Source organism: Crinia signifera, chromosome 8, assembly GCF_055691185.1.
Source record: "Crinia signifera chromosome 8, ASM5569118v1, whole genome shotgun sequence".
Classification (NCBI taxonomy): Eukaryota; Metazoa; Chordata; class Amphibia; order Anura; family Myobatrachidae; genus Crinia; species Crinia signifera.
Window position 1 is genome coordinate 39,176,513 of NC_139224.1, and position 27,923 is coordinate 39,204,435.

At 46.2% G+C, this 27,923-nt stretch overlaps 1 protein-coding gene across 1 annotated transcript in view; it reads right to left on the bottom strand.

Moving 5' to 3' along the window:
- Positions 1-27,923, bottom strand: part of FGD3 (FYVE, RhoGEF and PH domain containing 3) — a 183,332-nt gene that overhangs the window by 81,504 nt on the left and 73,905 nt on the right. The window contains exon 2 of the mRNA XM_083156183.1: positions 3,315-3,473. Within this exon, the coding sequence (XP_083012309.1) occupies positions 3,315-3,473 (159 nt within the window). The remainder of the gene's footprint in view (positions 1-3,314; positions 3,474-27,923) is intronic.

Genomic DNA, 27,923 nt, shown 5'->3' on the forward strand with positions numbered 1-27,923 from the left:
TTTGTGCATTTGCTAACAAGATGTGCTCTGCAATCAGGTCTGAATTAGGCCCACAATATGGGACTCTTGTTGTTAAGGGCGAAGGGCCATCCTATTGGAAGAGGCACACGAAATAGAAAATATCTCAGCGTATATATAATTGCACATGTGGGTAACTAAGGTTAGTTACAAACTTTTCTATATACTGTATCATGGGTATTTACAGCCCATGGGGGAGATTCTCTATGCAAGAAATGCGGTAAAAACCCTGTTATCTGGGTTTTTACTGCATTTTGGGATGCTGTAAGCATCCCCCGCCAGGTTAACACGGCGGGGGGGCATCGCCACAAAAATCTGGCGATGCCCCATAGAAGCCAATGGGCTTCTACCGCATCCCACCGCCGCCCCGCACGGACCCCCGCCGGCCAGCATCACCCCCTCCTCCCTCACCTGTGTCCGGGCAGCACAGCGCAGTGCTGCCCGGACCTTTGACCTCCTCCCTGCACTGATCCTCTTCCGGGTGCAGGGAGGAGGAGAGCCCAGCGCAGCAGCAGCAGTGCCGGGTGTGTGAGGGAGGGGGGAGGCGCCGGGACCTGCTAGGACCCGGCGACTCTCACCGCAAAGGACAGCTCTTAACGCAAGAGCTGTCCTTTGCTATAATTATGGCATATGTTAGAACATATGTGATAATTATAAATGCGATGGGCGGCGAAGGGGGGCGGAGATAATTGGCCCTTATTCTGTTCCATTCGCAGGGCTGTGTTCGTTCGCACGGTGCCGATGTTTGTTGTTTGCGCATGTGCGTTTCTTGGGCGTTCTCATTCTAATGGGCAGATGACGTGACCATCAAATGATGTGGGTGTTCCCCCACAGGCTGCAAATGGATGTTTATGTAAAACGTCCATTCGCGTGCCGAGCACACTCAGTCCCCTTTGCGAGAAAGGTAAGGCTAGGTTTGCGATAATTCATGAATCTCCTAACAATTCTCACACGGCAACACTGCAAATACACTACAGTAATTGGTGCTTGAGATATAAATAAAGGGTACTTGTGAGTTATCTGGGCGCCCGATTTCTAAATCGGGTCGGATCGGGCACATCGCATCGCATCGCATCGCATGCGACCATCGGATGCGATGCGATGCGATGACCCGATTTTTCCATAGGAATCAATGTTAAAATGGACTGAGTCCATTTTAACATGGAATTCAATGGGAAAAAGGGGTCCTTTTCATACCCCTACTATCCAAGTGGGCATGGAGTTGGATATAAACCTGTGGCGAGCGTAGCGAGCCACCGAGCCCGAAGCGTGGCGAGCGTAGCGAGCCCCGCGAGGGGACTCAGAATACCGTCCCCTCGCGGGGCTCGCTTCGCTCGCCACGCTTCGGGCTCGGTGGCTCGCTACGCTCGCCACAGGTTTATATCCAACTCCATGCCCACTTGGATAGTAGGGGTATGAAAAGGACCCCTTTTTCCCATTGAATTCCATGTTAAAATGGACTCAGTCCATTTTAACATTGATTCCTATGGAAAAATCGGGTCATCGCATCCGATGGTCGCATGCGATGCGATGCGATGTGATATCGCATCGCATCTGATTGTATGCCTTAACTTAAGGCATACAATCAAAAAATCGGGCGCCCAGATAACTCATAAGTACCAAATAAAGTTGTTCACAGGCAGCTGGGTCTGTCCAATGTGACGAACGTGGACGTTAATGCAGCCAATCAAGTAAAGGAACCAGATCTCCACTGAAAGGGCATACAGTAGCTAAAGTTTTGACTCAGCAACATAGTACATCATGTATAGTACTGTATATATGTACTGTACATATAAATACATTTCAAGCTCTTTCAAGGTTTGGAACTTTTAACATAGATTATTTTTTAATGTTGCAAAATGCTTTTTGAATGAGATCAATTAAAATTTTGTCTGGGAGGATCCTTTAGTAGCATTAGCCATGCAGTGAAGGTGTCATTTAAATTATACAGGTCTTGAACAATTTATTTAAGACCAGTCCCCTTAATATAGTATGCTATAAATGTAAGCCGATGCAAACTTGCATATTACAGTTTCCTCCCACAGATGCTCATACTCTTGTCTACATGTGTGGCTAACCAACGTCAGCCTTCCTTCCTTTTGTACAGTATTAGGACGTACTGTGCTCCGAGTAACCCCATAGCTACCAGAGGGACTAGGGTATATGCGCAAGATCTAGTGAGTGCTGGAGTGTATTGTTTGTTGTTTGTATAGGACGTTTGCTAAAAAGTGCATGTTACCATTTCTGTATTTACTATAATTTTGACAAACCCTTGAAAATCAAGAATTACAAATAACTAAAAAAATAATGTTACTATGAATAAACATCTCTAAGTTACTTTTTTTCTTGCTGAAAACAGGGCTGCTTTGGGGGTTTATGCTTCGCCTGACTGAGGCAGGTGAAGTAAATCCCCGAAAAGCTGTGGCTCGTGCTGTTATGTTTGTTATGTTATGTTCTGCCATTAAGATAGCCCAGAATGAGACTATTACCGAATAATAGGATATCACCCTCAGGCTCTGTCCCCACAGGGATCTATGTGAGCGCCACTCGATGATTGTAGAGCGTCCTTTGTACTCCCTAATCACGCACCCTACAGTCTGTGCAGCCACTCCAAACAGTGTAAAGATGCTAAAAGCGGTGGTGCACTACCCCAGTGCCAGCAACCCCACCCTCATATTTAATCTAATTAATTCTGGCAGCAATGAACTATTTGGGAATATAGTTTCTAAAACCAGTGGCGTTGAGAGAGGGGAAAAGCAGGTATTAATTACCGGGGCCCTGATTGCTGGAGGGGCCCGGCGGAGGCCTGGTTCTGCTGTTTCCCCCAACCCAAGTATGCTTATACTTTAGGCCGCACATTGAAAGCAAAGACTTTGCTTTCTAGTGCACATGCGCCATCTTCCTAAATATCTTTGGGAATATGGCACTGGCCCAGGAGGAGGGACAAGCAAGGCAGGATGCGGGTGCCCACCACGGCAACCTCCTCCTGCATCTCTTACATTATGGGACCACGTGTGGAGCGCACGATTATTATTTTCTTATATTGTATTTTATAGGGCGTAGACACCACCCACCTTTAAGGCCATGCACCCCCCCCCCCCCAACATACCCCTTTTCATTACCCGGGCCCTCCGTGACTCTCAATGCCCATCTTAAACATGCTTCATAATTTCAATAGCAAATCTCCTCTCCCTGAACCATTGGTGATCATATCTGGGCCCAAAGTGTCTGTCTGTAAACATAAAATTTGCTGTTGCAAAGACGTCAAAACACATCACAGCTTGTTAAATACCAACCTTGGGGTTTTTCTAGATTTGACTTCCTGATTGGCGTAGCTTTTGCCCGCAGCTTCTTTCCAGTTTGCTGAATACATAATATTGGGCTTGTGTGCTGGGTCTTTCCGAACGGACTTGATTCAATGTGACATTTAACTTGGAAAGTGGTGCAGCCACGACCTGAGAAGAAACACGAAAAATGTAACACTCCATCAGCTGATTTATTGGTCAAGACGGCGGCAAATCTACCGAGTACAGTAGAAGAGACTAACGCTATTACAAACACAGTCTTGATGTAAGAAGTGTCTGAAGGGTCTATTTAGGATTAGTGCCTCAGTGGCTGAATTATATACAGTATATCTGTACACATCGCAGCATCATATAATGCAGTTGCACTGGTATTTATCATATGGGCCTGGCAAAACCCTATAGCATAGTACTTACAGAGATGACATTAGCTAGTTACATGTTTTCCCTCTTGTCAGACTGATGGTGGCCACCGTGTCCCCATAGAGGTCTGTTGGGATGGAGGTAAGAGCTTATCTCCTCCTCCTAAAAACCCGTAAGTTGCAGTAACTCCTGAAAAGTGTATTCTATGTATGACAAACTGCTGCTGAGATCATGTAATCCATTGATCTGTGCTTACAGTATATTCTAAAAAGGTACCTGCCCAGTTAAAAATATTCCCCAAAAGAATATATATCACACAGTGGTGTAACAATGGAACTGCAGCCCAAGCGATCACTTGGGCAGTATTTTTCCAAATTTCGGAATTTTTTATCCTAGGGGGGCCGTGAAAATAATGCGGATATCCTAAGGTGCTGTGATTCAAGAAAGTTTGGGCGTAGAAATGCTGTTCTTGCTAATAATGATCACCCGAACCTTTCAGATTGGCTTTTGAGAGATGTGGGAACCTCATTGAACACACAGAGATATGGTGGAACTCCTGCCAAAGCACTGCTAAATCATTCATCAGTGTAGCAATTAAAGAAACCTTTATGGGTACTTGTTTCCTATCTGGGCGCCCGCTAAGTTAATTGCGCACCATGCTATTCTCCGTAGAGAAATCTGATCGCATCGCATCGTACACATACACGATATTGAACGATGCGATGCGATGCGATGCGATTTCCCATAGGAAACAATGTTAAATGGCTCAATTTAGCCAAATTATCATAGGAACAATAGTAAATGGGCCAAAAACACCCCTGAACATTGAAATGTCCCCCCAAAAGTAGTTGACGCCACCCCGCCATCAACGTGAACCCGAAGCGTGGCGAGCGTCGGCGGTACGCGTCCTCCGACCTTTTCATGCCCTACTATCCACTAGGGCGTGGAGTGAGAATAGAATAGTGTGGCGAGCGCAGCGAGCCACCGAGCCCGAAGCGTGGCGAGCGCAGCGAGCCCCGCGAGGGGACGCGGATACCTTCACAGGTAAACGCGTCCCTTTGCGGGCTTCCCAGGTGTCCGCGTCGCCATGGACACCTGGGAAGCCCGCGAGGGGACGCGTATAACTGTGAAGGTATCCGCATCCCCTCGCCACGCTTCGGGCTCGGTGGCTCGCTGCGCTCGCCACACTATTCTATTCTCACTCCACGCCCTAGTGGATAGTAGGGCATGAAAAGGTCGGAGGACGCGTACCGCCGCCCCTCGCGAGCTCGCTTCGCTCGCCACGCTTCGGGTTCACGTTGATGGCGGGGTGGCGTCAACTACTTTTGGGGGGACATTTCAATGTTCAGGGGTGTTTTTGGCCCATTTACTATTGTTCCTATGATAATTTGGCTAAATTGAGCCATTTCACATTGTTTCCTATGGGAAATCGAATCGGATCGCATCGCATCGCATCGCATCATTCAATATCGTGTATGTGTACGATGCGATGCGATCCGATTTCATTACGGTGCCGTACGTAGAAAACCTGGGCGCCCAGATAGGAAACAAGTACCCCTTTATGAGATCTACAGTATTCTCCAGAGTACACGGTTCCAACTAAACGTCATGCCATATACCCCCCAAACTTCTGAATTAGCAGCAGTGTGGGCAGTTTATAGTTAATGTTGTTTTTACACTGATTATGAGAGTTGTCTCCATGGAAAGGGTCGACACATGAAAAGGTCGACATGAGATGTGCGGCTTTAACTTGCATAATTAATTCGAGTAAATTGATCTGATTTTACAGGTCAGTCTTCTCACCATTTAGTGGCTTCTTGTATTATCCTATTGATAGATACTTGTAAGCAGACTTTTACTTCTCCCAAAAGTATGAAGGAGGAGAAGCGTGGTAAGGAATAGGGGCGTGGCCTATACACAGCAGCAGGAACAGCGCTGCCACTGGCTGCGGCATCCGCGGGCTCTGGGCTGCACATGAGATCTTGCATATGCCCAGTGACCCAGCTGGGCAGTAAGACACAGTGTAGGGATGGCCATCGTTGCCTATGCCATCGATGGTAAAATTGCAACTGGCCATCGATAGTGTATAACTATGCAATGATCATTAATGTTTTTACATATCTTCACGGGGCTTCACGGGTGTCAGGGGCAGAGCTATGCTCTTTTCCCCAGCCCCTTGGTGAAAAAAGCAAAATGAATCTATTTGTTGAAGCTTGACATCGATGGTGGGAAACCATCTGGTTCTCCACCATTGATGTCAAAACTATTAAACATCGGCCATAAACCATCAATGATTTATAATCATCGATGGACGATGGCCATCCCTAACACAGTGTACTAGCACTAGGCTGATGCTGATTGCTCTGACTTCCCCCTGCCTCTGCTTCCTACCTCCCCATGTGCACCTACAGTATCATCTCCCCTCCCCATATGTACCTCTGCCCCTTAACTCCCCAAACGTGTCTCTGATCCCCCTCCCCATGAGTGCCTCTGCCCTGTACCTCCCAATGTGCATGTATCATCTCCTCTCTCCAGATGTACCATATATTTATTGTACTAATATTATGCAGAGATGGATGTAGTACATGTAAATTCAAAATAGCTTCCGTGCAAAGCTGGGGTGGGTCAGTAGTACTTATGCAAATCTTTTTTTTTTTGCAATGTGTCAATGAACTTTATCGTCAGAAAGCTGTGTGTGCCTCTGGACGTGAGGGAAGAGCTGGCTGCATGATGAAACTATGCAGTGCACCACAGGGCTTTCGTCCCTCTCCAGGGGTTAAATAAAAATATGCAGTTTTTAAACAGAAATGTTATGACCCAAACTAAGCAACTGGTTCAGAAGCTCCAAACTGATGAGACAATGAGAGAGGTATTTAGGTCAGAGGGAAATGAGCTGCCTTAAGGATAATACAATGAACTTTTCATATAGAACGTTCTGCTTGGTCTGGGCACTGTACTGTATCAGGAGACATTTTTCTAACCCTTCCGTCTGCAAAATGACAAGAATGTGCAAGATAACATGGCCTGCAGGAGGAAGGGCTACAGTTTGTATTCTATCTTCCAAAACTTATTCTTATAAGAATGGAAAGTATTTAATTTACATCTCTTTTGGTACAACATTATGTTTCATGACACATCCATTGTTCTAACGGAAAAGGAAAATGGATTCACAAATTATATATATATATATATATATATATATATATATATATATATATATATATATAAATCAATACACTAGGTACCATTGGTCGCTATATACTTCTTAACTGTGTGAAAATGTATATAGATTTTTTTTTCACACAGTTAAGACGTATATATCGACCAGTGGTACCTAGTGTATTGTTATCAATATAACAATTAAAAATATACCTAAAAACAATAGAAGTGCATAACACTAGCTAAAAACTTAAGTTAAAAGGAGATAATCGGGGAACCCCTGCGCGTTTCGTCGATCAGACTTATTCAAACCCCTTGAAGAAGTCTGATGAGCGAAACGCGTACAGTTTATTTTCTGGGTCATCCAATCATACTCTCCCATTGAGTATCTGTAGTAGGCAGCTCAGTGCCGATAGATAAACAAGCATTCATATCTGTAATCAATGGAGATAGCAAATAATAGTATGGAATTTTAACTCCAGTATGTATCAAAAAAGGATGTAATGCATTCTGCATACCAGATACATTAGTACCTAATGCACATCAATGAGGTACACTTCCTCTCATGCAGAAAAAGGGATCCGTATCAGTATCTGGGCTCCAAATCCTATGTATCCACTTGTAGCTCCTCAGCCATATAATAAAAAATTTAAAAAAGGTACTTGTGTAGTTTCACGGCGGCAGTTACGTAGTTAGTGTAGTTTCCCTGTTAGAATCAGCGGGGGTAGTCAGCGTCCCTGTCAGAATCAGCGTAGTGTTCCCGTAGTTAGCGTAGTCAATAGAGTGTGTTCCTGCGGCCACTTAAGTAGTTAGTGTAGTCAGTCAGACGACCCTGTTAGTTTCAGCTTCGTGTTCCCGCCGGTTCACGGGCTAGCCTTAGCTTATGGAGTTAATGTAGTCAGTCAGCATTACGCAGTTAGTGTAGTCAGTCAGCGCTTATTATATTGTGTGGGAACCATTGACCATTTTAATCTGTCTGACATGACAGATGTGAATGTGTTCTTGAAACATCCCCACTATCCACGCCAGCCCGAAGTGTGGCAAGCAGACGCGGTACACATTCTTCCGACTTGTTAATATCCCCACTATCCACGTCGGCGTGGAGTTGACTTTATAAAGTGTGGAGAGCACAGTGAGCCACCGAGCCCAAAAACGTGGCGAGCATTGAGCTCATTGAGAGCCCCGCGAGGGGACACAGAATACACGTGAAGTAATACGCGTCCCTCGCTGCGCTCGCCACACTTTATAAATTCAACTCCGTGCCGAAGTGGATGGTGGGGTATGAACAAGTCGGGAGGATGTATACCTGCGCCCGCATGATTCCCCTCTCCGCCGGCGTCCACCAGCGCAGGGGATCTGGCAGTTACAGGCGCTGTGTGAGAGGCGCTCACTAGGCTTGCCAGGGACGCCGGGGACAGAGCTGCATCTCTTGGGGACAGTAAGCTGATTATGCATGGTGATAATGGGGCGAGCAGAATACCTTGATAGGGATGCCCAAATCAGCACCCAGGGGCATCTTCAGCACCCCGGTAGAAAAGGGCATGGCCTATGGGAGGGGGCATGGACACAACATAAAAACAACATTAGCCTACCGGCAGGTGGGACGCCCGCTCAGGGATAGAACAGACAGGCTGCAGCTGCCTTTCTCCCCAGCTCAGCACACGGCACTGAGCATAGTGTGTTGGGCTAAGGAGAGAGGCTGTGCTGCAGCAGCAACGTGTCCTCTCTACTCACACTGCCCGGCTAGCTGCAGCGGGCGGAGGGTGGAGGGGAAGCGGGACCCTCCATCTGACATGGGTACTTGTGGAGTTCCCTCTTCACCGTACACCTCAACAAGCTAGCGATGAATTTCAGCTACTGATCCAGAAATTGGCTTACACTACGCACCTCAATTATTGACTATGATTACAGATGATGTTTGGGATAGTGTGACTTATATGAGGCGCAGTCTACTGGCCATGAGGGGAAGCAATGGTCTACCTGCTCTGTCCTGGCAGGAAACTAAAATGAAATAGAGAACACTAAAACACATCAGAGGTCTAGTTACAGATGTGCTCTTTAACATCCTTGCTGTGATGCAAGGATGTTGGGGTACAGCGGAAAGCAGGCTCACACTGAAGTGAATGGGTCCCAGCAGCGATGCGAATGATCCCAGCATGACGCACTGTGTTAGCAGGTGGTCCCACTACAGTGGACTTCTATATGCAGCAACAATTTAGCAGGATAAAAAAAAAGTCTAAAGCTAATCCTTTATTATACTTCTGTTACTGCATTAAAAATAATCTTATTAAAAAATAGATTGTTATTTTTCCTCTAGTTGCACACAGAATTTATCAGGAAAAACAATATTTCTGGCCAAAACTATTCCATCATCCTTATCAGCTGAGCTGTTCTCATTAGGCAGCAAGTCAAAACTACTTGTGGTGATAATTATCTCCAGCATCATTCTTTTTTTTTGTTTTAAGCATACACAGCATGATAAAGTATTCTGAAAAGGAGGGGAAAAAATGAAAGGTCAAATATGAGCAGAAAAAGTCAATAAAATATAAATGGTCATGTTATTTTCCACCGTGACAAATGCTAGCTTCTAATGACCAATGAAATAACTAAACAATAACAAAGAAATGGTAATCGTGGTACAGGGGGAACCGTAAATATTTGACTAGTGTTAATTTGGAACGCTAAATTGACTAAATACAACTTAAGAAAAGAACACACTGGTGGCAAACCAAAGTGCAAGCCAGCAATTCAATAAACAACATCTATAATACAAGGAGGTCTTATTATACACAACTGTGCATTATGGTCCACAAAGAGTGCAGTGCATGAAATCTGGAAAGAACCATACCCCCAGCACGGTTGTTATACAAAGTGGTGCAAGTAGAAAAAAATATCTTAGTGGTACTGTGCCGGGCGCCAAAATGGGTGTGGTCAGGGGTGTGGCCATATGACATGAGGGGGAGTGGCTACATGACAAAAGGGGCATAACCAAATGTACAGCCCCTTAACCTGTTAAATGTTGAGTTTTGGGGACTCTATTGTATTATTCAGGACTTCTGAGAAAATAGACCCTCTTCCTATACGTACACACAAACATACACCAGTACACGCACCACTGTTACATTACATTCGACACAGCCCCCCTTCCCCATATCACATCCAGTACACGTGACTGGTGGATGGCATGCTGAGGATCAGAAGAACGACAGAAGCTGTATACTTACCTTCTTCCTCACAGCACCATAGGACATTATACACAGCCACCCCACCCCCTCATATAACATCAAGTACACACAGCACATTATACACAGCCCCTCTCCCCCATTTACCATCCAGTACACAGAGCACTTTAGCATATTATACACAGCAACTCACCCCCATATTACACCCAGTAACACATTATACACAACCTCCCTCCCCAAGTACACAGAGCACTATAGCACATTATACACAGCACCCCCCACTCCCATATTACGGATTCGGTATGAAATCTCGACGGTCAAAATCCTGATGGTCAAAATACTGACAGCTATTGACAGATGGTCAAAATCCCGACATGGTCAAAATACCGACATTTAAAATCCCGACAAGGTCAAAATACCGACATATAGAATGTAGACAGGTGAAAAAGTCAACATGACTTTCGGTGGACAGGTCACGAGGTCGACATGGGCGCTTGCGATGCTTAGGGCACACTATTTTATTCTCCCACCACGCCCTAGTGGATGGTATGGCATGAAATACCGCCTGCCGGCACATGTCGGGTCAAAAAGCAATGAAATTAACCATGTCGATCTCACGACCTGCCGACCGAAAGTCATGTTGACTTTTTCACATGTCTACTTTCTATATGTCGGTATTTTGACCTTGGCGGGATTTTAAATGTCGGTATTTTGACCTTGTCGGGATTTTGACCATGTCGGGATTTTAAATGTCGGTATTTTGACCTTGTCGGGATTTTGACCGTCGGTCAATGGTTGTCTGTATTTTGACAGTCGGGATTATGACCATCAGGATTTTGACTGCATCCCCATATTACATACTTATATGCTTAGGAATGAATTCACACAAGGTCAAATTGTATTTGTCATTTTTTACACAAGCATGGCATTTATCATGTATGTTGAGTGAGCAGAATATCACAGCGGAAAAAAAAGTTGCAAACAATAAACACAATATTGCAGACAGCCATGTTAGTATCAATTGCAAAACTTTCAAAATATATCTTTACTAATATTATATAGCATTGATTCCCAACCCTGGTCCTCAAATAACCCCAACAGTTCCAGGTCTCCACATAGAATCACCACAAGCGAAACAAAGAGCTCCACCTGTGGATATTTTATAATGTGTCTGAATAATGAGTGCACCTGTGCACCTGCCGGGTGACCTGGAAAACGTGCACTATTGAGGGTACTTGAGGACCAGGGTTGGGAACCACTGTTATATAGCAATATCTTGCAACAAGAAGCATTTAAGCACAGACACAGTGAAACACCCCCCCCCCCCCCTCAATGGTATTTTCTATCTAGTATTTACAGGTAGGCAAGTCTGAGACACACGCAGCCTGCCACTAGAAATTGTGGGGCCTGGAACTGACAAAATAGACACCCCCACCTACCCCCCCCCCCCCCCCCCCCACACACACACACACACACACCAAAAAAAGGATCAAGCCAGCCACCTTTGAGCTGGAGAGCCTATACAGATAATGCCCCATTGGTGCTCACTCACCACCAGCTCTGTTGGTCACTGGGGCAAGCAAAGCGAAATTCAGGCCTCTCCCCTCTTCCGCTCTGCTGCCCCCATTGTATCTCACTGCTCCCGAAGTGCTTATAGAGATCAGCAGGCTTCTCCTCCACCTCCAGACACTGGCATCCATTTAAAAAATGGTTCTGACTGGTGAGCCAATCCAAGCTTGCGGCCCAGCAGCCAATCAGAGCGGCTGCCAGACAGCGCCACATTTTAAATAGCTGCCAGAGTCCAGAGGTGTAGGAGAAGCCTGCGATCCTCTAGAAGCGCTCCAGGAGAAATGGGATTCAGCGGGGGCAGCTCAGTGGAGGAAGTCGGGCATGACTGTGGGGGTTGCGGTGGGAGAAATTAGCTGCCCAAGCCCATCCCTCTCTGTCAGAGTGGCACAGCCCGGGACAGCTGTGCCCACAGTATCCCCTAGATGGCGGCCCTGGACACTAACACACACACATGCAGAAACAGCAAAAAGCTGGTGTGGAAGGGAAACGGTCTTGATGATGGAGCTCTTCCTTCCAACACCTAAAATAGTTCTACCATAAGTACCTGCCCCTAGATACAGCTGATTGGGCTGAAGCTACTGTACATTACTAGCTTCCACTTTTATCTGCTTCAGAAAATTAACCCTACACTCCCTGTCCTGTTTTACCATCTACATGTAGATCCAGCTGTGGAAGTTTAATTTCTTCTATACTATGTGCCCCTCATTAATTATAGGAATTCTCCGATTCATCTTAAAGTACTGTATTTAGAACTCTCCAAAGTACTTTAAAAAGGCAATATGTGGTCAGTGGCTTCGCAAATGAGCTTGAATATTTCCACTGCCTGCTTCCTCAATTCTAACACAGTTTCACTTTTCAGTATACAGTGAAACCATGGCTTAAGGTCCATACACACTGGGCGATTATGCTCAGCGTGTATGGACAGCGATGATCGCTATCATTAGCATTGCCTTAAACATATTGAATACACATTCTTAGTCCTTCAATGCAAGAGTCTATTACTGTTTATTGCACATAGCAGGCAGTGGTAAAAGTACCCTTCGTGCTTGCCCGGCTAGATCCCGATGGACAGGATGTCAGAAGACCGTATCCAGAACCTTGACACCTGTGAGAATACTGGTGCTGGAATCCCAACAGATGGGATCCCGAATGTAAGTATGTAAGTTAAAGTTGTGTGGCGGGAGGGGAGGGTTTAAGATTTAAGATTAGTTTACTTGCTTGTTTCATCTGGATTATGGCGATTGTAATGCTGGGGTCAGTAATTTGTCCGTCGGCATCCTAAGTGCCGGTATCCCATTCCCAACCTCATTGCAGTATGCCCCAAGTGAAGGTTAATGCTAGCAGTAGCATTATTCTATAGGGGTCCTTTAATAAATAAGCAAAAGCCCTAGATTCTGTAAAAACATTCCATTTGAGTATTTGCTAGATACTGTAGACCCCCCAAATGTAAAGAGAAATTGAAATATAAAACAAAGTTAACATGAAACGGTGTCTACTATGTTGGACAGTGGCTCCGGTTGTTATGTAAACAGTAACTAGGTCTACAGTCAATAGGTCGACCACTGTTGGTCGACAGGCAAAAGGTCGACATGGTCAAAAGATCAACGCAAGCACTAGTCGACACATGAAAAGGTCGACATGGGTTTTTCACAATTTATTTTATTTAGCCAAAATAATCATACTTTATGATCCACTTAGCCTACAATTGGGAATGGTAAAGTGTGCTGAGCAAAGCACCATGTTTGAAGTGAGGTGAGCGGAGGGGGGTTCATGTCGACAGATGTCGACAATAAAAAACGGTGGAAACACATGTCAACCTTTTTCAAGTGTCGACCATTTCCATGTCAACCTAGTGCTGCTGTACAGTGGTGTGATCAGCCGGGCCAATGTTCATAGTTCACTTCTTAAAATGGCTGTCTCCGCTGTGTCGACGACAGACCCACTTTAAGATAAAAAAAATAAAAAAACTTATATGAGCTGAAGGCCCTTCATTACATCAACATTAAAGCCTCACTGGGGATAACCACACCAGTTTGAGGAAGTGGTCTTCACGTGTTCTTATCATATGTGACGCGTTAAGCCCTGTACACATGGCGCTACCCGGCTCTCTTGCTGAGCAGCGTGCTTAAGCACGATTGCTCATCACACATCAAGGTACACCCGCTCAGCACACCGCAATGCTGTGGGACTTTGCCTATTTTTTATCGATGTAGCAGGAAAGCCAGCGCAAGCACTGACTTTCCCTGTGGGTGATAGCAACACGCGGGGACACACCTCACCATCGCTGCAGGGTATACACGGAGCGGTCAATGCTGCATTTCTAAGCAATCTAATCAGTTCACTTAAAAATGGGGCGGAAATCGCCCAATGTGTATGCCCCTTTACACTAAAAGCATAAATAGGCTAAAAATAATCAAACCAACAACTGGAGAAAATGGAAACAGAATTAAAAAAAAAAAGTTTTAATAAATCATACATTGTATAGCAGATTTTAAATAAATCAGCTGACAGTGTGCTCCTGCTTACCAAAAGACCAGTTTATTAAATTGTCACGCTTGCGATTGTACTTTCACAGGCTTTAATCTAATTACTTGCCATATCTTATCACTACATAACTTTCTTCTCACTAAAGACCCGTACACACGGTGAGATATTGGCTAATGGACAATTTTGATCCTGCCCAAATCTCTCCGTGTGTACACCACAGTTGGCAGAGGAGAAATAAAATAGGAAGCTAATTAGTCACTTATGTGTCAACTGTTTAAGGCAAGACCGTCTTCTGCAAGGAATGACCACCCACTTCCACATCATCATACATCAGCCGAGAAAGAATTACAAATTCAGGATCTTAATGTGGCTCAACACCTCAAACGCAAGAGATCCGTCTGCTTGTCTGAGACAATATAAATCAATGGTACTGGGAGACTGGTTTGTGTAACCTCATTTGCCCTGTGTGACCTTGGAAATGTCACTGCTTCAGTAATAATACACTGGTCATGTATAGATTATTATCTTTTTACATTTAGAAATAAATTATTTGATTGTTGAAAAATCATGACCAAATGTAGCACATACACATCATATTGACCAAAACAGTAAATAATGTAATTTTAATTTTCACTAACAATAATCACCTGGCAAACAAGGAATTTAAAAATCTGACATATTGAAAAATAATCATTTCTATTTGATTAGTTTTCAACCAGACACAATTTTCAACTTAACTAGTCAAATTCAGAATTTGTTTGGCAATTTACTGAGAAAAAACATGTTAAATATTCAAGCATAACGCAAAACAAAATAGGACATCATACATGGCCCACTCAGAAATTGGTTGGACCTTAACCCTTTGGGTGCCAAAGTTGCTGTGAGAGATCCTCAAAATATCCACAAAGGGTTAAAGGGAGCAAAAGGAAGGGATGCTTCGCAAAGTGTGAGGGCATAGATGGGCGCTAATGAGTGCCTTCTATAGTAAGTGCATGTCTAGGGAGGAAGGGCTAAATCTTTTGATTGGTTCAAGCAATTTATACTAACCCCTACCCCCCTCTTACTATGCCAATGAAATGAAGCCAAAGTTGGGTAGACTACAGTGGCGTAGTCTACCCCCCCCCCCCCCCCCCGCTCCGCCGCCCCGCCAAGCACCCCCAATCCCCCGCCACCCCGCCGCCCATGCAAACCCCCCCCCCCCCAATCCCCTGCAGCCTTACCTATCGCGCTGGTCCCGGCGGCTTCGTTCTTCTTCTGCTGAGGACCACCACAAAATGGCTGCCCCCATACAGCAGACAGTTTCAGAGAACTGCGTGCTATATGGGGGCGGCCATTTTGTGGTGGTCCTCAGCAGAAGAACGGAGCCACCGGGACCAGCGCGATAGGTAAGTCTGCGGGGGATTGGGGGGGTGTAACTATAGCACCGCAGCCCCCGGCGCCCCCACATGCACAGCGCCCCCCGCAGTGGCGGGGGCTGCGGTGCTATAGTTACGCCGCTGGTAGACTAGCCCACAGGGGCTCAGGGAAACCCCTGATAGGCTAAACAAGGATCAGGTTTGAGACAGCACTTGAATTGCACTTTATACATGTTACCTTATACTGAGTCCAGGATTAAGTAGTATTTTATACAGAGCATTGGTGTTATTAACCTGGTACATTGTATTAGCCATAGGTGTGTAAACACGGTGCGAGTCTGGCTCATGCACAATTTTGACTATACAATTTTGACTGTGATTTTGACTATCTGCACTTACAATTTTGACTATGCGCTATTTAGCATATACCCAAATACACTGTACACATAGACATAGTCAAAATTGTCTTTCCTGCACAGTTTGTCTCTACTAGGGATGGCCTTCGTTGCCTTTGCCATCAATGGTTGCCATCTATAGCAAAAGTGCAACTGGCCATCGATAGTTTATTACTATGCAATGGATGGCCATCAATGTTTTTACATAATCGGTGGTCATCCATTTTCTTTGATTGATTAGCCTGTGGGCCAATCAAAATATGGGGGTGGGGCTTCATGGGTGTTAGGGGCAGGGCTATGCTTCATGTCCTGGCTCCTTGTTTAAGCTTGACATTGATCGTGGGAAACCATCTGGTTCTCCCCATTGATAGCAAACTATTCAACTTGGCCATAAACCATTGATGATTTCTAATCATCGATGATCAATGGCCATCCCTAGTCTCTACTTGCTATACCGACCTACTGAATGTGCAATTTTGACTAACTTACTATATGATTTTTGACTAGCCAAAATCGGAAGCCAAAATCGCACCATGTGGGCCGCAGTGTCCCTTGGGAATTTCCCTTTTTGCCAAGGTCATGCCCCTTTTTTGACAGATGGAAGGTATGCTGTTAGGGTGTCTTGAGGACTTAGGCCCGTATTCAATCCCAGTCGAAATGTTTACCTGTTTTTTAGGCAAATTTGATTCTCCCTATTCAATTCCAGTGCTGATTTTTCGACTGGGCAAAAATTCCGCTATTGGTGAAAACTGCGTGAATTGACAAAATTGCCGCAAATTCATGTGGCTTTGTCAAATTCACGGCAAAATTGTACTGAAAAACGGGTGAAAATGTGCGCAATTGAATACTGAAAGCAAGTCTTTACTGTTTTAGTTACCTGTTGAAACACTTGGCCAAGATTGAATATGCCCCTAAGGGGAAGATGTATTATACCCAGGGTTGCCTACCCTCCCGGAATGGCTGGGAGCGGCTCCTGAAAATTGGGTCCCCCTCCCGGCCCCCCAGAAATGTGGCCAGTCCTCCCAGATACCAGTACAGAAGAGAGAAAGAGCATGGACTAGATGTGAGACAATAAGCAGTTAGAATGTGCCCCGCACCTAAATTAGACACTAGGAGGGGAGAGAGAGATAGCATTGCAGGAATAGTGGGAAGAAAGGATAAGGGGGAGGGAGGGAGAAGAAAGGAGATGGGGAGCGCTGCCCCTCCCCAGGGTGGAACGCATACTTAAGTAGGGGACAGGTCGGGGGGGTCACAAAGAACCAGCATTCTGCAGAAGATATGTTTATCCAACTGGCCCATCCCAAGATGAACACCAAGCAGCATTCAGTATCAACAGAACACGTCACAGCAGGTGAAAGTACTGCGGGCCAGCCAAGGTTTGGCACCAGGAAGAACGGAGGCACCCCATCCCCATAAGAATGAGGGCGGAGGCGCATGGCACCACCCTTTTGGTGGACCACGCAAAGGCTGTTGCAAGGCCTGACGTTGGGGGGTAAAAAGGGAGGATCTCCTTGTGGTTACCAGTTTTCAGTTGCTATAAGGACTGGTGGACCGCAGTGCTATCTTTGCCACCCAAATTAAGTCACAGTAAATTTATAATTAAGTTAATAAATTGTGACCCTTAATTCGCTATAAATACATGACTCCGTCTGGTTATTTCAGGTACAGAGGACAGAGGGAGGGGGGGGGGGTTAGGTTTTAAGGGGTGCATCAGACGCTCAGAGGTTTATCTGTAACTAGCAATAGCCACTTGAACAAGCACAGTCCGATGTCTAGGCATACACCTTGTCAAGGCCAGATTCTGGAAATATAGTGATCACTCCTATCCATGCCCCTTTATATATACTGTACATCAATGAATTTTTATTTTATTCTAGCAAAATGGATCTGTTTTCTTCCCTGAAACTTTTCAGGGAAGAAAACAAATATCCAGATATTTAGCATAAGGGAGTAAATCAAGCTTCCCCAGCTGCCATCAACTACAAGCACTGTGTAATACACATACTATAGGAAGGAAGTTACACACTTGCAACGCCAGTATCTTATTCATATCTATGAATCATGTCATTTTGTAACTTCCTTGCCGGATGTTTGTCATTTTTATTAATTTACCTATAAATGTGTATTCATCTAGTCGCCATAGCAATGGTAGCATGCATAATTATGCCACAACCAATAAGCATCGCATATGCACTGCTCACTTTTGAACACAATATGCCTGCCTCCATTGTGTATAAGCATTGGGTGCGCTTATATGTGCAAGCAAAAACTAAAGCTGGGTACACATTAGACCACACTGCAAACTACTCCCTTGAACTGGCGGTTCTCCTTGAGTGTGAACGGTATAATGCATACACATTACCATCGTAGAAACTATATCGTTCAGTGGTCACATTGACAAAATACTCACATTGTTAACTATACGTGATCGTTTAGAAAAATTGTTGAATGTGTCCCCGGCTTTAAAACTTAAAAGGTACCAGACTAAAATGCGGTAAAACCCCCGTTTTACCGCATTTTCCTATGTACTATTACGCGGCCATACGGATTTCGCCGGCCAGGGTATCCCATGGGCTTCTTTTCGCCGCCCGCCGCCTCGCCGACCCCCCCTTTCCCCCTTCCTTGGGCTTACCTTCTTGCAGGTCCTCCTGGACCCCGGAAGGTAAGCCCTTCCTCCCCCTATCAACAAAGCCGGACATCCTTCCGGCTGCAGGGGGAGGAGGAGGCGCCGGGGACAGCCTGCTTAGCTGTCCCCAGTGTGAAGGCAGTTCAGGCGGCAGGGAGGAGACGGAGACCCCCGCACACCACAGTACAGGTATCGCGGGGGGTCTCCGTTACCGCACTGCCATGCCAGCCGCATATGTTAGTACATATGTGCTGGCATCGCGGCGGGCGGGCGGGCAGCGATGTATATTAATACATCCCGCCCTAAGGGCCTAATTCAGACCTGATCACACAACTGCTAATTTTCGGAGCCCAGTGTTCAGGTATATGCCAGTCAGAGTGAAGTCCCACCCCAAATTTCTTAGCAGGGCTTGAGAAAATTTTAAAGGCCTGCACTTTCTGTAGCTGCAAATCCATTCACAAGCCGCTCACCATCAAATGATTTTTCCATTGTGCGCAGTCTCTGCATAGCCCAGGACTTACTCAGCGGCTGCAATATAAACAGGCTGATCGGGGCCGGAGCTGGCATCAAATGACTTCCCCGCAAACGCCTGGGCACGCCTGTGCTTTCCCTGACACTCCCAGAAAACGGTTACCACCCCCCAAACGCCAGCTTCATGTCAATCAGCTTGCGCGCCGGCCAGCAATGTAAAAAATAGCAGTATTTTATCACAGGACGGCCTCGCGCATGCTTACTACGAATGTGCAGTCTATCGATAAATCACCTGGTCTGCGAATTTGTAGTCATGCTTTCAGATCTGAATTACAGTAGGCCCTAAGCTGTTCCCTGCAAATGCATTATTGTCCACAGTTGGGCTGTACAATGAGATACAGGTGACGGATGTTGCACTTTGGGGTGTATTTATGAGGAAGAGGTAAACCAAATCTCATGCAGTTTCCCAAACAGATCTGGCTTACCTTCGCTTTAAATTTTAGATGAAAAGAAGCTCTAGAGAGAGGCCTATGGCAATGGCGGGCATAGTCATTTAAAGAAGCATCGAAAAGCCTAGCTTCACCCCACCGTTACTGCCCAGCATAGGGAATGCTGCTGCATTACAGAGGCAAAACGTAATCTCTGTCCAACCAAACAACCTTGCACGTTTGGGGTTAACCCTGAGACTGCCAGTACAACACAGTCACAGAAGACCAATGGCATGGCAAATGACCGCACAAACACAATATTGCTTACAAATTATTATTCATCAGTATCTTATGTTGAATATACTCCCCTGTAGCTATTATGTGGTTTAACAGTTTACATTTATAAAACAGACATTACATGCTACACATGAGTAACATTTACTGTAGGTATCAACTACCACATAAATCCTCTGTGCTGCAGAAAGAAATAACAGAGTACAGAGAAGAGCTGAGAGGTAAGAGCCCACACTAACCTGCAGGACCGTGTCTCAGCCTGGGAACACTTCATTGTAAAGTGTCAGCAAGCTTGCGCGAGGCAGACAATACACATACAATCCTCTCAGAAGCACATTGGTTGCTATTAGATGTAAGAACCCCTGAACACCTGGGAGATTTGCTAGAATAATGGTGTAACCTACCTTGATGGAACAGCAGACGTTTCTGTGTCTCTGCAGCCGGTCACTTCCTGAACTTGCTGCTAGTTCCTATTTTGAGTACTTAAATGTTGTTACCAAAAGTGACAGAGCAACTGCATTTCTGGTATGTTACATGTACTGTGTACTACCTGCTGAGAGCGGTTCTAATTCCTCATTTACGTGCATGGAGGATGTGTCACACACACACACTGCATTGTTGTCAACAGAAGAAGAACGCGGTTTGCTCACATACACTAATCTACAATTAGAATGTTGAAACAAACCTATTGAGAAATTGTTTGTTTCAACATTATGTTAGGTCATGGCACCTTGTTTTTCAAGAGAATGGTGTCCATGAGCTCTACACTTAAGCTGGGTACACACTAGACAACACTGCAAACGATGCAATATTGCTCATTCTTTCTCTTAAGGTGTGTACACACGGCAGATGCTGCCGTGAGATGCGAGTCCCGACGCGATCAGATCGCATCGGGACTCGCATGCTAGAGGGGCACAATTTACACTATATAGTGCAGATCTGCACTATATAGTGTTGCCTGCCCTCTGTATCTGGCTGCCGATATGCACTCACACAGGAGCGCTCATCAGCAGCGCATCGGGCTCGTAAGCACTAAAAAAAGCATGCGATTTGGCTTCCGATGTTCTCTATATCGGGAACATCGGAAGCCAAATCTTACCGTCTGTACACACTATTAAACTCCCTGACAAACATCACATTGCATGCACACTGAGGGGCCCATTTATTATTCAAAATTTGTGGCGAAGGGCCAGATGTATCAAGCTTCAAAAGTGATAAAATGGAGAGTGATAAACAGCCAGCCAATCAGCTCCTACCTGCCATGCCCGGGGGCCGTCTTAACAGCAGTGTGGGCCCCTGGGTAAAGCAATGCACTGGGGCCCTTACCCATTCTCCCCTCCTAGGGGTAGGGGGTGCTATCAGCAGCAGCTTTGATGTCCCACGGGTGGCAGGGGGTGCTCTATCTTCCACTACACATTTAGGACCCGGAGCAGTAACTTCTGCTAATTACTCGTTTACTGCACAGGTGATGGGAGGGTGAACACTAAAGTGTGGAAGAGGGCACTGAGCTGAATGAAGGGTCCCTTGTAAATGACTTCCAGGGAGGTAGGGGGTGTTTTATACGCAAGGGAGGGTTGGATAATGGAGAGGGCTTAACATTCGTCATTTTCCGGTGGAAGGGCAGCTTGTTTGACTGCAGATATCGCCATTATCTGGAAATAGATTTCTTAGCCTTCAATAGTATAAAAACCTAGAGTCCCAACTTTCAGGAGGTGCTGGGGACTTGGGGATCAGAGATCAGGAGCCAGAGCAATCCCTTGACAAAAATATAAAACTGTACACTAGATGTTTGGAGCTGGAGCAGGGACCGGCTGCTGGAAGGCTGATATCTCTGGTTCTGGGCATGATAGAGACAAACCGCTAGTGTCGACAGAAAGAGGAAAGTCCCAGCTTTTGGAATATACTACTGTATCTCTAGAAAAACTCTAAGTCAGACAGAACCTGAGAAATCTGACTGGGAATTGCAATTGACAGGTCAGATCTGAACTGCTGCTTTGAAGTTGGATATCTCCATTTCCCCAGGGCCGATTTTCAAAATTCTGGTATCCCTGGAAAAATGGGATCCTCAGCTATCAGTATAGGGCTCTTATACACCTGGGGCCCCTGGGAAAGTGCCCATTAAGCCCATATGAAAAGATGGCCCTGGCCATGCCACAGACTGGATTTGAAAAATGGCAGGTAGGAGCTGATTGGCTGGCTGTTTATTAATCTACAATTTATCACTTTTGAAGCTTGATAGATCTGGCCCTAAATCCCCAAAACCCGTTTTCCCATACCTCCCAACATTTCCGGACAGCGGCGCGGGACAAGGTGCGCGTCGTAGGCGTGTGTCAAATTTTGGGGGCATGGCCTGACTTAAAGGGGTGTGGTCTATACTAGCAGTGCTGCCACGAGGCCACGCCCCCATTTTTAAAAAATTATTTTTTTTATTTTTTTTGCTGCTGTGGGGGAATCCCCAGCAGCTCTGTAAGCTGCTGGCCAGCTTCCAGCCCCTCTGCCTGCAAGAAGCTGTGCGCATGATAAAGAACCAGCCATTCAACTGTTACAGGCTGTGTTTGAAAAATGAGCAGAGCGGTCTGGAACGAGAATGCCATTTACCTATTAGAATGACAACATTTTAATTAAAGGTTATTCACAATGCATTGCTACATGCAGAAGTTCCTGTGTTTTGCCTGTTATCACTCACACTTAGCATAGTGACTGAAATTCCCGGAATTGTTCATTCCTTAATCAAACATGTGACCTGAAGATTAAAGTGTTACAAAACAATGTGATGTTTGAGAAAAAAAAAAAACAGCTAGAAATGAACCACCCTATGTTTACCACTAAATGGGCAACAAGTAATGGGGGTTTTGATTGTTTCAAGTCGCAACACGGACGCAGTTTGATTGACAGGAAGTCGCCATTTGTGAGTGGTAAAAGGGCATTTTCAGGTAGTGTAAAAAAAAAAAAATGCAGGCTTGCCCAAAAGTTTTCAGGGTGGGGGTGTGGCCAGGACCGGTACCAGGCAACGGAGCGCCCCAGACGGGGGCCAGGGGGAGCGCCTCGGCACCCCCTGTGGTGTGGTGCAGGCCACCGCGGTGTTCCATGGAGGGGGGGTTCAGTGATGATGGGGAGAAGGCAGCGCTGCCGCTGGTCAGTGAGGAGGGGGAGAAGGCAGCGCTGCCGCTGGTCAGTGAGGAAGGGGAGAAGGCAGCGCTGCCGCTGGTCAGTGAGGAGGGGGGAGATGGTATTGCTGGTCAGTGAGGAGGGGGGGAAGGCAGCTCACCTCGATCCGGGAGGGGGGGGGGGGACTTGCTCCCAACTTCCGCCCTCCAGTGGCAAATGCCCAATGCTGCCTAGGGGTGGCGCCGGCCCTGGTTGTGGCATAGTTGCCTACCCTCCTGCATTATGAAGGAGACTCCCTGAAATAGCAGCAATCTCCCTCTCTCCCTCATTTCACCCAGCCCACATTACACTGTTATATTTTTTGGGGAAAAAAGGAATGAGAGAATAGATACATTTACATTGAATCATCAGCACCATTTCCCATCACTTTAGCAGGTATAGTAGCTCTTACTAACTGCTTTGGGGATCGTCTACATTTGGATATAAGTCATTTTACAAGATTCCTCTCAGATGTAGCAGTACACACCCACGCTTCTAGGCGCCACGTACACAATCTCTTTTCACAATCTCTCCATATATGGAACTAGACACGCCCTTTAAGTGCAGCATCACATGCCCCCTCAATGGGGCGCTGTGCAAAATTCTACTACCAACTATAATCTCCCTGAAACTAGTTTTCAAAAGTAGGCAAGTATGGGGTGTGGCGTCAGCGCCAGCCACGGGATTCTTAAGAGAGGAGAAGGCCCGTGTGCAGCCTCCTCCGGCCGGGTCCCCTCCTCTCTGCCTTGAGCATTAGGGTCTGAGCACTACAGCGCTCAGACCCTACTGTGCATGCGCAAACCTTCTTAAAAATGGTGAGGCGGACATTTTTCTGGCGATTTGGACAGCAGCTCTGCACTGTGGAGTCTGAGCACTTGAATACTCAGACTCCACTGCCGCCGTGACATTTTCATGGAATCTTGGAAATGCTCCTGCCACCGCCGCTGGACACTGGAGGAAAAGTATTGGAAAAATTGGTGCAGTGTGCACAGTGTGGCACCCCTTGGGACTTCTGTTGTAGCTGTTGTAGGGCATGCTATTCTATTCAAACAAGCGGTGAATGATGGATATACTTTACTAGGACGAGTACATGCTAAACTTTATGATATATTTTGAAGAATTATCATAAAGGTAAATGGGCCTGATTTATTCAGTGCATACAGTACTAGAACCTTCAATATACAGTACGTATTTTTCTGCATTTTTGTGATGCGAGGCACATGGGAATGTACCTCGCATCACAATTGCAGGAAAAGGAGATGCGATCCGTCGCAGGAATGCAATAGAAATACCCCCCCACTCCCCCAAACCCGCCCCCCCCCCCCCACACACACACACACACACACCGGCATATATGCCCACGTAACATTTGTGCATGTGCACAAAATGCCAGGGACGATTTGGAGGCCCAGTCCATCCCTGACTGTAGCTTATAGGCTACAGTATCAGCCAATGGGCGTGGCTGTGCAGCAGCCTAGCCAGGTCAAAAGTAAGGAGTATAGGGATAGTATCTCTATACTCCTTCGCCTGGATGCATTCTAATCCGGGCCTGTGCAATGGCAAGACAGTGATGAGAAACAAAACTTAAAAGGGTGCAGAGATATTAAACTTATGTGGATTTTCATAAATTGACCCCATAGCTAAATAATACCCCTTTTACACCGAGGCAAAACCCTGGGTTTTTGCCTCATGGATCTGGGGCAGCGTTGGTGTAAAAGGGGTAGCTGAAAAAAAAAATCCTATGTCCATTACCGCGAATCCTACCTACGGGTGGTGAGGCAGTGTAAACGGGTATGCCGGGTCATCCGAGTCGGCTCCCATTTACACCAATGGGGGTACACAACCTCCTGACCACAGCATCCTCCGGTCAGTATGGAGGTTGGGCGGACGGCAGCGGAGCCGGGGAGGAGGTGAACGAATGCCTGTGTGCAGCATTTATTCACCTCATGGACAGAGACTAGGGGGTGCATGGAGGCTGGGGCAGCCCAGCAGATTACTACCAACCATAATCTCCCTGAAACTAGTTTTCAAAAGTAGGCAAGTATGGTTAACTATGAACTGTAAAATGTTCAATTGAATTATAAGTGTACTTTAGGAAGGTGCATCCTTTCCTGTGTGCTTAATGTGCAGTTGTACAAGGATCAGTTTCTTCTCATGTTTTCTCTGCAGAGCTCACAAAACAATGCCTTCGCTCTCAGCACCACCTGTGTATCCATAGATGGGAAGAGTGTATATATAAGTTGGATAGTCCTTTGGGATATAGACTATGGGGACTGTCTGTGAGACTGGGTGAGTAAGTTTCTACAAACCACAAATGAACTGACTGAAATATTTCAATCATTCTTTCCCTAGGTGTATGCACAGAACTCAGAAAAAATGTTCTTACAATTGGTAACTGCAGGAGGAGGCAGTGTATAATGACCTGGCTGAGGCAATCATAGTACATGGGACTGTAATATACCGATGTAGGACACACTTGCCTACTCTTATCTTATTGTTGTCTCTCCGGGAGAAGCCCTAAGAGGCAACACGTCGATGTATGGTATGCGATTCCAGTCATGGCTGAGAAATATTCATGTCAGCCATGACTATGTGCGATCTGAGGCGTACGGGGAAGTGCCTCAGATAGGAGTCAGATGAAAATGTGATATGGCCACTTTTCAGGAACTCACAATCGGATGAAAAATATCTGTATCACAAGAGGAGCTTTAGTAACTTGCAGGTGTAAAGGTCACACAGATTGCCTGACACCTACCAACTTCATCATCCAATGGCATAGCAAGATAACCAATCAAGGAAAGAAGAACATTTCTATGAAAAGGGCCGACTATATAAATATACTTGCCTTTGGACATATTCCATTCAATGTGGATATTTAGCCAATGGAGAGATAATGCGACTACAAGTGTATTCAGGTGAAGGCATTGTGCCACCCACTGTATTGTTGTCCATAGCTGCAGTTATTAGTGTTGTATGTATTAAGGTGCCCATACACGGTGCGTTGTATGTGTGCTGCACATATTTTTTGTACTGCCCTCGCATCGCATGCAAAATGCATGCATTGTGATGCGATCCAGACCATAACGGATGCGATCATTGAACCGTGTATGGGCACCTTCAGTACTCATTTAGCATGTGCTGGGTGCCAGATGCACCAATGGGGGTGAAGTCTAGCCCACTATATCCTACAATACTGAGTCTTCCCTGCATCACCTGAATGACAAACAAAATACATATTTCACGTACAAAGAGAAGGCCAAGCTATAGAAGGGCAATTCAGGATCACTCGTAGTGATCTGAATTTGGACACAGCCCCGATGGTCGGGGTTTGACCATGGCCGGGGGTTTGCACATGGAACTCCCTGGGCCATTCATTGTGGGGAGTTAGGGCTGGGGGCAGCCACAGGGCCGGAGCAGGTGAATGGCCAGCATTTTATGAGTGTTGCCCATGGGAACGGGCCGATGCCTGCCGAGGGCGGACTCTGAAGGAAATAAAAGTCCATTTAGACTGAATTCATACATCACCTCGCATGTTACCAATGTGATTCCGCAGGGGTGACGTTCATCCGGGTGGCCAGGGCCGTTTTGGGCTCGCTAAGTATCGAACAACTGCTGCTTAGCGAGCCTTGCCGAATCAGGCTCAGAATGTGCATAATCGCAACTGCGTGTGCAGATTACTAAATGCAGTTTCATACGTGGATCAAGATATGGAGAACACTCCTGTTTTTATGTTGATGTACAACATTCCCACATATACAGTACTGTACAAGATCCTTCATTAGAGAGTATGCACACCAGTGGCAGCTCGTACCATATGGTAGGAGGGGGCTGCCGCTGGACGCGATGATAGCACCCCCTTCCCTGCCGTCTCCGCTCCTCCTGATCCCCGTCGAAGTGTTCGTGTTCCCGGCACCTGTACTTTGATGACAGGTGCATGCGCAGTGCCGACCTCCGCAGTGCCGATGTGGCTAGCTTCTATGGGCTGCTTCAGCAACAGCCAATACAAGGTAAATCACGGTCCCGGCACCTGTATAATATAGATGACAGGCACAGGGACCGGCACATGGGCAGTACAGACGTAGGTACTGCACATGCGCAGACAGGATTAGATGGCCGCTCAGTAGCCCATAGAGAGGTGTCCCAGAGGGAGGAAACCCCTCCCAATGGGACTGCCTTCGTGACTGGCAAGTCGGACTTCCAATGGAAAGTCACTGCCAGTCACAGTGAGGCAAGTTTTTACCTATGGCCCCCCTCAGGTAAAATGCGCCACTGGTGCACACCCACCTGAGAGCCCTGCTAGGGGTGTAGGATGACAAATGAAGTACAGTATGAGCTCAAGAATGATAGATACATAGTGAAGATACATAGGGACCTGCAGATATTTTATTGAGATTTATTTATCTTTTACGTTGCTTAGTAACCAAACAAATTCCGGATGTGTTACTGGCTGGTTTAGCAGGAGAATTGCTATGGACGAGACTAGGTCCGTAGTTGAAAATTGATATTTTCCTGATTTCTTTGAAGTCTTTGAAAGCCAGTGAAAGACTGATGTTCCGCCCTTCATGTAGTGTGTACAGTGTACCTGCTCACATCTTTTGTCCTTTCATGGGAAGGTTTTTTTTCCATTCAGAAAATGTTTGGCTTCCTTCAGGCCAGGAATTCTCTTCAGTGAAATGAAGCTGTGTGTACAGACTGTTCCAGGTGTCAGAACGGACTTGTGCAGGATTATTGGTGGAGCTAGAAACTAGTTATACAAAGGGATCACTCTATCCCAGCTAGGGCCTGATCAACCAATAAGCTGATCAGGCTGCAGCTTGGAGCGCTGGGTCCAGGGGAGCACAGCGCAGGAGGGGCGGGGGGAGAAGGTCTCTGTAAATTGTATGCAGATGGTGTGAAATCTGCAGAAACGGCCTCCTAAAAATGCCCACCACCTACCAGGAGACAAATGATGCTACTACTAGACCTCTAGCATCTGTCAGGGGAAGGCACAGTGCCCAGTGCTACCTGGAAGTGCGGATTCTGGGAGCGCTCGTGCGCTCTGAGCAGTAACCCCCTGGCAATGAGCATGTAGAACCCTTACAACTAGCAAGAACCGCCCTGGAAACTAGCATTTAACCCTAGGCAACA